General features: G+C 37.6%; 1 protein-coding gene across 1 annotated transcript; it reads right to left on the bottom strand.

Annotated features, from left to right (window-relative positions):
- Positions 1 to 1,083: 1,083 nt before the first annotated feature.
- Positions 1,084 to 2,025, bottom strand: LOC101444979 (olfactory receptor 51I2-like). The gene has a single exon (XM_004471425.1). The coding sequence runs from the start codon at positions 2,023 to 2,025 to the stop codon at positions 1,084 to 1,086; it is 942 nt and encodes a 313-aa protein (XP_004471482.1).
- Between the last annotated feature and the right edge of the window lie 7,633 nt (positions 2,026 to 9,658).

Below are 9,658 nucleotides of genomic sequence, written 5' to 3'. Positions count from 1 at the left end.
TAATGAATAGAAATCGTTAAAGTATATCATGGTATTAGTAAGTAGGAGTGCTATTGTATGAATATGACCTTGGTTGAAAGTGAAAGTCAAAGGTCCTGTATATGACTAGAAGGAAAGCTGAAAACTATAACATGGGACTGTATAACATATATAAAACCTCATGTAAAACACAAATATGGGTAATATTGCATATATAACACTGGAGAGAAAAAGAAAAAGAATATACAGCAGGTGATGTATAGGGATTGAGAAGTAATGAGTTTTGTTTGTTTGGTTTTTGTCTAGTATTATTATTATTGAAATAATTAAAGAGCTCTGGGAATGATTGGGGTGATGAATGCACAAATATGTGATTAAACCAAATGCCATTGATTGTACTCTTTGGATGAATTTATGCTTGTTAATATGTAACAATAAAATTGATTTGTAAAAAAAATAGGATTAAATGTTGTTTAAGACTATAATGTAATTTTTAATGAGATAAAGGCTCTGAAATGTACAGATAATTTTTAAAAGGACTTTTAAAAAAGCATCCTCATTTAAGTATAACTTTTCTTCCTGCATTTTTTTAAAAACTCCCGGTAATAACTGTGTATAGAGTTAGTTCATATCCATTTTTTGTCCCAGAAAGACATAAGGGTGTGTTTCCAGGGTGATTGGGTAAAGAAGCCTCTCCAGCAGGACAAGATGGGAAGATAACTTGCTCAGTTTCATGACTCTAAGGCTCCCTCTGTTGTTTGTGAACAGATCAAAATGGGACCTACAGAGAGCTGAGTCTGGTCTGCTCCCTTCCTCTCTTACTGAGTGAGAAGTCTATCAGCTTTGCTTCCAAGTAGTTGGCCCGGTGTGAAAAGTTGTATTTAGCTATGGCAGCATTTTGTTTTTATATCTGCTTCCTTTAAATACTTTCCCTACCTTGAAAACATTCTTTCTCTCTTACCTTAATGACCTTTGTCTGTTTAATCCAGTTTCCTTCAAACTGAGGTGATTAAAAACCTCCAGAGGATTAGCCTGGCACACCCAAACACCAGGAACAATTACAAACTCCTAGGATATTTGGCTTTTCATAAGATTTTTCCCCAGTCAAAGTTTTCCCAGTACCAGCTTGTGTATCTTCCTGCGAATCTCCTTAGTCTTGATTGAATAGATAATAGGATTGAGCATTGGAGGCACAAAAAGGTAGACCAGGGACATGAACTTGTGAATATGCTCAGGAGCTTGCTTCCAAAATCTATGGACCATAGACACACTAACCATGGGCACATAGAAGATGAGCACAGCACACACGTGTGACACACATGTGTTGAGTGTCTTAAGCCTCTCCTCCCGGGAGGCGATGGCCAGCACAGAGTGTAGTATGAGCACATAGGAAAGGAGAATGAGCACTGAGTCTACACCAAAGGCAGAGATAACAATGAACAGGCCATACATGCTGTTGATGGTGGTATCTCCACAGGGCAGGCGGATCAAGTCTGGATGCAGGCAGTAGGAATGGGTCAGGATGTTGGCCTTACAGAAAGGCAATCTCTTCAGGAGGAAAGGCAGTGGGAAGACCATGCAGAAGCTGCGGATGATGATGGACATGCCCATGTGAGCCACACGAGCATCAGTGAGCACTGTGGAGTAGCGCAAGGGGTTACAAATGGCCACATAGCGGTCAAAGCTCATGGCTAGCAGGATCCCAGATTCTGTCCATGAGAAAAAATGGATGAAGAACATCTGGGCCAGGCAGGCATCGAAGGCAGTCTCTGGAGTATTAAAGCACAGGACAGACAGTACAGTGGGTAATGTAGAAAAGGAGACACCCAGGTCATTTACAGACAACAGGAATAAGAAGTAGTACATTGGCTGGTGCAAGCTCTGTTCCTCCTTTACAATGAAGAGAATTAGAGTGTTGCCCAGGATGGAAATAGCATACAGCATTAGGAGGACGGCAGTCAGCCAGTGCTCCATATTCTCCAACTCTGGGAAGCCTGTCAGTGTGAAGCTGGTGGTACTCGAAATGTTAATCCTGAAGTTTTCCATGAAAATCCTTGGGTGGCTTTTGGGGACCTAACAATCAGTGTGAAAAGGTCAGAGAGTAGAAGAAATAAAGACCTTATTCCTACCTCTGTATTCTTTATCTTGGGTCAAATCTTTCTCTGGGGATGGAAAATGATGTTGCCACTTCTCTTTACCAGTTCTTAGCCGCCACCTTCTGCAAGAAGTAAGCTACAAATATTCCCCCATGATGTCTTCCCTGAATATTATTCTACTAATTTATTCACTCTTGAGCAAGAGATGTCCCTTTTTATCTATATTCTGAACTGTATCCTCTCATGCCTACACTCAAGCTTCACTCCAACGCTTCATCCTCTTGTTATTGCTTCAGCCCCTCACTTACTCAGCAAGGGCCCCAAATCTCACACTCCTCCTCCCCTGGCTGTTCTTGTTTGTTCTCTTCTGCATGTACACACAACTTTTCTCTGTTTAGATCTAGGATTATAAAAACTGTGCTCTATTTTAGAGTCACTTGGGGAGCTTTTAAAAATCCCTTTGCCCAGGCCACTCATATTCCAAGTAAATTAGAATCTCTGGGTGTGAAACTCAGGAATCAGTATTATTTTAAAACTTGGCTGGCTATTCCAATGTGCAGGCAAATTTGAGAACCAGGATTTTTAGCTCACTCCTATAAGCATTTAAATATGTCCCACTCTCCATTGACCATGCCTCTTGCTAAGAATCAATTTCAGGAGCTACCATCATAGAAATTAAAAAAAAAAAAACTCTTTATTGCTTCTACTTTTCCTTCTAATTATCACCTATTTCTCTGCTCCCTTTCTCAAGTAATATTCTCACAATTATTCTTTATTTGTCCTCCATGTGTCTCGTCCCTATGTCAGTTGCTCCAAATTTATGTCTCTAATTCACATTTTTCTTCTCACTATAGGTTTAAGCATTCAACTCACTACTTGACTTTTAATTTTAAAAGATCATCAGCATCTCAAACATAACATATACAAAATTGAGCTCTTTGTCAACCGCTCTACTTGCCCCTCTCCAATAGTCATCATCTCATTAAATGCCATCACTATCCATCAAAGTGCTCTAGCTAGAAAAGCCTAGAAGGCATCTTGACATCTCTGATCTTCTCACATTCTCTCACCCTCTCTCATTCCCAGGTCCATCTATTTCTACTTTACCTTAGCCTCTCCTCTCCACCTCACTTTCAACTATAATCCATCCCTCAGCATCTTTAACCAGCATTGCTAAGGCTTCATTACTGATCATCCAGCTTAGTGTCATTGGTAATCCATTCTCCACAAAGTAGTCAAAGTATTTGTTACCAGCCAAATGCTATCCTCCTACTGAAAAACCTTCCAATAGCTTCCCTTAGCTTTTGAAATAAGAATTGAAATAAGAATGCAAACATTCTCACAATGGCATAAAGCAGAATCAGAATAATTATTTTAATTATTCATTATTTCTGTTGTCACAGTTTTTCTTCTTGTCATACACCTCCAAATTGTGAATAAATTGTGGTCACTTAATTGTGGCTAAATATTTTGAAATTTAGATAGAGGAGCACCAAAAATGCTCGAGAACTGGTGTCTCTAAAAATCATGTATTTTCTTCACAGTTCTTATCACATTTTAGAATTTAAATCATTATAATGCATTATTATATATCTGATTATTTCATTAGTGACTTTGTCCTCAATAAATTATAACCCCCAATAATTGTCTATTTTTCTTATTATTTTATTCTCAATGCCTAGCAAAGCAACAGAACATAAAGCCCTAGACTAGGAGTCAGAGGTTATGGGTTCTAGTTCTAATTAAATAATTTTGATTAAATTAATTAATTAACTATCCTAGGAAGCAGGTATTATGAACTTAATTTTTTAAGTGTAACATGAATTCAGATAAGTAAAATAGCTCACCTAACATCTAATAACAATATTTTTATCTCAGCTTCGCCACATACCCGCTGTGATTTAATTATGTCTTCATACCTCATTTTCACATATAGAAAGAAGAGTGCAGAGCAAAATATTTAAAGTACATATTCAAGTCCCCAGGCACAATAGGTACTGATTAAATGACAATCAAAAAGTATTGATGAATAGGGACACTTAGGGGCTGCGTGTCCCTGGTCCTCTTTCTATACTGTCCTCTTTATTTCAGTTCATCAATCCTAGAACCTCTTCTTTTATCTAGAGTTTTAATCAGCAATCCCCTGAGAATATTGCCATATGAATCAATTACATTGAAAGAGTCACAAGAAATAAAAGCCTCAGAAGATGCCCCTCTGAGCCAAATGTATACATACCAGGAATCACAGCGTAAAACTGTAGGAGTGAGACCAGGCTAGTGGGATTTCAGGTATCAGTGGCTATAAACGGGAAGTATGGTGTGGGGGCAGAGATGGGGCATAGGAATAATCTCTAAACTTGAATCACAGGTAACTTATCTTCTTTCTAAACTGCACACCCTAATTATTTTTGGATTTTGAAGCTACGAGTAAGGATTCTAGGGGCCTCTATGAGGGAAAGGCTTAAGAACCGACTTACCTCCCAAGGACAGCATTCATAGATGGGAAAAGAGGGATTGGTGAAGAAACACTGAGTGCTCTGCACACTCTGCACACAGTCCCATTGTGAGCCTCCACCCACTCCCTGCTCTGAGCTCTATGAAGTTGCCCCTTAAGAGTCCCCTGGGTGTGGTAAGTCCAGGGGCTCAGAGAGGTGACTGAGGCAGTAGGGGATGTGAAGAATCTTGAGTGGATAGCTCTTCTGTGCCCTGACATTTCTCCCCTTAGAGGTTTCATAAAAATTTAAAGTTAGAATGGGTAGACCTGGGGCAATCAACATATCTAGGCCTTTATTTTATAGAGGAAGAACTGAGGTCCAGAAAGAATTAATTCAGTTAAGTAAAAAACAGAGTTTAGATCCCAGACCCACTGATTCTCACTGATTCCCAGATTAAGTTTTCTTCAGCTAAACATGCCACATCTCAAATAGATTCCAAGAAGCAAAATAGCATAACTACCAAGCACCTAAGTTTTAGAGTCAGCAAATAAGGTAACCATCCTGGTTTTGTCAGGGACTATACTGGTTTTAGCACTGACAGTCCTGCTCCCAAGTCAAGGGTAAACCAGGATCAAAGCCAAATTCTTCCATATTTAAATGAGTGTCCTTTAGAAACTTATTTGATTTGTTTAAATTTTAAATTACTCATTTGTAATATTAGAGTACAAAATGTCAATTTATTGAGGAACTGTGAAACATATCACACAGTAACTGCTTATGGAACAAGAACTAGTATAATGACTTGCCAATTTGTCATCTGCCAGAGGAGAGCTTGAAGAGTTGAGCAGAGGTGAGATAGCCAGTTGGCTTTGGGGACTCCAAGGGCAACCTGACTCCCAACTCACTAATTCAAGGGTCTTAAAACTAGAGGAGTTTTGGGGTCATCTAGTATCATACCCAAACTTTAGTAATAGAGAAATCAAGTGTCTAAGGGGAAGAGGCTTACTGATGTGCACAGAGAAATTGTTCACAGAGTCAGAACTTGAGCATAATTATGCTGATCCAAGTCCAAGTCTCATGTTCTTGCTCATGTTCTTGCTCATCACCAAGGCTTGGGAAAGAAGGCAAGTGATATTTACTAAGGACTTAAAAAGTGTTTGGAACCATACAAGTTTCTTTGATATAGATTAGCTCTTTTAATCCTCATAGAAAATATGATGAATAAATTTTATTAAGCCTGAAAACAGTACTGAATTATGCAGTAGGCAGACTACACATTTGAACAATCAAGAAATAAAGCACTCAAAATATTTTGTTTTTATTTATGTGTGTGTGTGTATATATATATATTCCAAGATAATATATTAGATATATATTTTAATAACCAGATGTACTTCAATTTTCTTCAAGTTAAAACATTAATGTGATATGACTATGACTTGGACATTTAAATTATTTTTTAGATTTGCTTATTATTCATCCAATGAAAGTTATTTTGGTGAATAATGTGGAAATAGAAGTTAAGTCAAATAAGGCCTAGAATAGGAACTAAAATGGAGAAAGTTATTAGTAAAATTTGCTAGCAGATTTCAATTTTTTAACAAATTAATTTTATTGATATTATTAATAAAACATAAATCCATCGAAGTGTAGAATCAATGGTACTTGATATAATCACATAGTTGTGCATTCACTACTTCAGTCATTATTAAAACATTTTCATTATTCCAATAATAAAATCTCTCTAAGTTTCCCGTCACACAGTTGCTATTCTGTTTCCACCTCTCTAGTTTATTTGTATTTGTATTTTGTAGAAACAATCTTATATATGCAATAGTACCCATATTCATATTTCACATAGGGTTTCACTATGTTATACAACCCCATGGTATATTTTTTAGCTTTCCTCCTAGTAATATACATGTCATTAGACTTTCCATTTCAACAATTGCTATACCTATATAAAAACACTGCCATTTACTAATACTATAATGTGCTTTTCCAAAGATTTACAAACTTTTTTACCATTTCTGCAAAGATTAACCCTCAGTTTTCCATTGTACAACCTCATTCTATTTTCTGGTGAAATAAATTCTAATTTTTAACTCTATGAGTTTACACACTGTACTTAGTTCACAATAGCACAATCTTACAGTATTTGACCATTTGTGTCTGGCTTGCTTCACTCAACATAATGTCCTCCAGGTTCATCCATGTTTTATATGCTTCACCACTTCATTTCTTCTTACAGCTGCATAATATTCCTTCATGTGTATATACCACAATTTTTTATCCATTTATCAGTCGATGGACACCTGGTTTGTTTCCATCTTTTGGCAACTGTGAATAATGATGTTATGAACATTTGTGTGAAGATGTCTGTTTGTGTCTCTGCTCTCAGTTCTTCTGTATATATACCTAGTGATGACATTGCTCAGTCACATGGCAAGTCTGTATTTAACCTCCTTAAGAACGACCAAACAGTCCTCCATAGTGGCTATACCATTCTATATTTCCACCAAGAGTAGATAAGTGTTCCTATCTCTCCACATTCTCTCCAACACTTGTAGTTGTCTGAGTTTTTATTTGGAGCAATTCTAATAGGTATGAAATGACACATCATTGTAGTTTTGATTTTCATTTCCCTAATCGCCGGTGATGTTGAACATTTTTTTCATGTGTTTCTTTAACATTTGCATTTATTCTTTGGAAAAATGTCTATACAAGTCCTTTGCTCATTTCTTAATCAGAGAGTTTGTCTTTTTACTGTTGAGTTGTAGTATCATTTTATATATCATGGATATTAAAGCCTTATTGTATATGAGATTTCCAAATAATTTCTCCCATGAGTCTGCTGCCTTTTCACACTTTTTTTTTCTTTTTCTTTTTTTTTTTTTCAGTTTTTTTTTAATTGACTTTGTAATAATATTACATTAAAAATATATATGTGAGGTCCCATTCAACCCCACCCCCCCACCCCCCTCTCCCCCCCCAACAACACTCGTTCCCATCATCATGACACATCCATTGGATTTGGTAAGTACATCTTTGGGCACCTCTGCACCTCATAGACAATGGTCCACATCATGGCCCATACTCTCCTCCATTCCATCCAGTGGGCCCTGTGAGGATCCACGATGTCCGGTGATCACCCCCAAGGCGCCATCCAGGGCAGCTCCACGTCCCAAATACGCCCCCACCTCTCATCTCTTCCTGCCCTTCCCCATACCCATCGTCCACCATGTCCACTTTTCCCAATCCAATGCCACCTCTTCTATGTGGACATTGGATTGGTTGTGTCCATTGCACCTCTATGTCAAGAGGAGGCTCAGATTCCACATGGATGCTGGCTGCCATCCTCCCATTTTCAGTTGTAATCACTCTAGGCTCCATGGTGTGGTGATTGTCCTTCTTCAACTCCATCTTAGCTGAGTGTGGTAAGTCCAATAAATCAGATTGTAGGTGCTGGAGTCTGTTGAGGCTCAGGACCTGGCTATCACATTATCAGTCCAGAGATTCAAATCCCCTAACTATATCTTAAACCCCAACGTTAACTGCACCTCCAGCAGATTAGTATGAAAGTCTTATGAAGGGAGATCCCATCTGAGTCCAGATTCATCACACATAAACACCATTTCCAGAGAGGGGCCATCTGCCCTGGTAGTTAACCCCATCGGCCATGACCATAACTCTCATGGGTCTCTTTAGCCTTCATAGGAACCAATATCTGGGGTTTGTATCTGCTTTATCTGTCTCTCTGACTCTGCTCAGTTGTGCATGAGGGCAATCCTTCTGCCAGCCTCCAGACTCTTTTTTAGAAACTCGTAGCCATATAAACTCATTTCTCCTTTCCATTTCCCCCGTACTTTAGGTCAAACAGCATTTTAAAGTCATGTTGTTTTATGTAGACATGGATATTCTGCTGATCCGCATTGAACCTTCCATATAAGGTCCTTTTCCAGTTGCATCATCAGTTGGTATTCTTTGAGGTGCAAAAGTGTTTAATTTTGAGGAAGACCCAATCATCTATTTTTTCTTTTGTTGTTTGTGCTTTGGGTATAATGTTTAAGAAACTACTGCCTTCCACAAGTTCTTGTAGATAAGTTATGACATTTTCTTCTAGGAGTTTTATAGTTGAAGCTTTTATATTTAGGTCCTTGGTCAGTTTTGAGGTAATCTTTGTGTAAGGTATGAGAAAAGGTTCCTCTTTCTTTCTTTTGGATATGAATATCCAATTCTCCCAGTACCAATTGTTGAATAGACTGTTCTGGCCCAGCTGGGAGTGTTTGACAGCCTTGTCAAATATCACTTGACCAAAGATGTGAGGGTTTATTTCTGAGTTCTTGATTTGGTATCATTGGTCATTCTGTCTGTCTTTATGGCAGTACTGAACTGTTTTTTACCACTGTTGCTAAATAGTATGCTTTAAAGTCAGGAGGTGAGAGTCCTCCAATTTTGTTCTTTTTAAAGATATTTTTGGCAATTTGGGGCCCCATACCCCTCCAAAAATTTTTGATAATTGGCTTTTCCATTTCTGCAAGAAAGGCTCTTGGGGTTTTTATTGGGATTACATTGAATCTGTAAATCTGTTTGGGTAGAACTGACACCTTAAGGATATTTAGTCTTCCAGTTCATGAACATGGAAGATCCTTCCATATATTTAAGTCTTCTTCCGTTTCTTTTAGGAAAGTTTTGTAGTTTTCTGCATATAGGTCCTAGATGTCCTTAGTTCAGTTTATTCCTAAATATTTGATTCTTTTAGTCACATTATAAATGAAATTGTTTTCTCATAACCTCCTCAGATTGCTCATGAGTAGTGTATAGAACCATTACTGATTTTTGTGTATTAATCTTATATGCTGCCACTTTGCTGAACACATCTATTAGTACTTGTGGATTTTTCAGGATTTTCTATATATAGGATCATATCATCAAAGAATAACAAAACTTTTACTTCTTCTTTTCCTATTTGCATTCCTTTTATTTCTTTATCTATCCTAATTGCTTTAGCTAGAACTTCTAGTACAATATTGAGTAACAGTGGTGACAGTGGGCATCCTTGGCTTGTTCCTGATCTCAGCAGAAAAGCTTTCAGTCTTTTGCCATTGAATACAATGCTAGCTTTTTGTTTTTCATTCATGCATTTTA

Source organism: Dasypus novemcinctus, chromosome 10 (assembly GCF_030445035.2).
Source record: "Dasypus novemcinctus isolate mDasNov1 chromosome 10, mDasNov1.1.hap2, whole genome shotgun sequence".
In the NCBI taxonomy this organism is placed as follows: domain Eukaryota; kingdom Metazoa; phylum Chordata; class Mammalia; order Cingulata; family Dasypodidae; genus Dasypus; species Dasypus novemcinctus.
The sequence above is the reverse complement of the archived record's forward strand: the minus strand, read 5'-3'. Positions and strand labels throughout refer to the sequence as shown.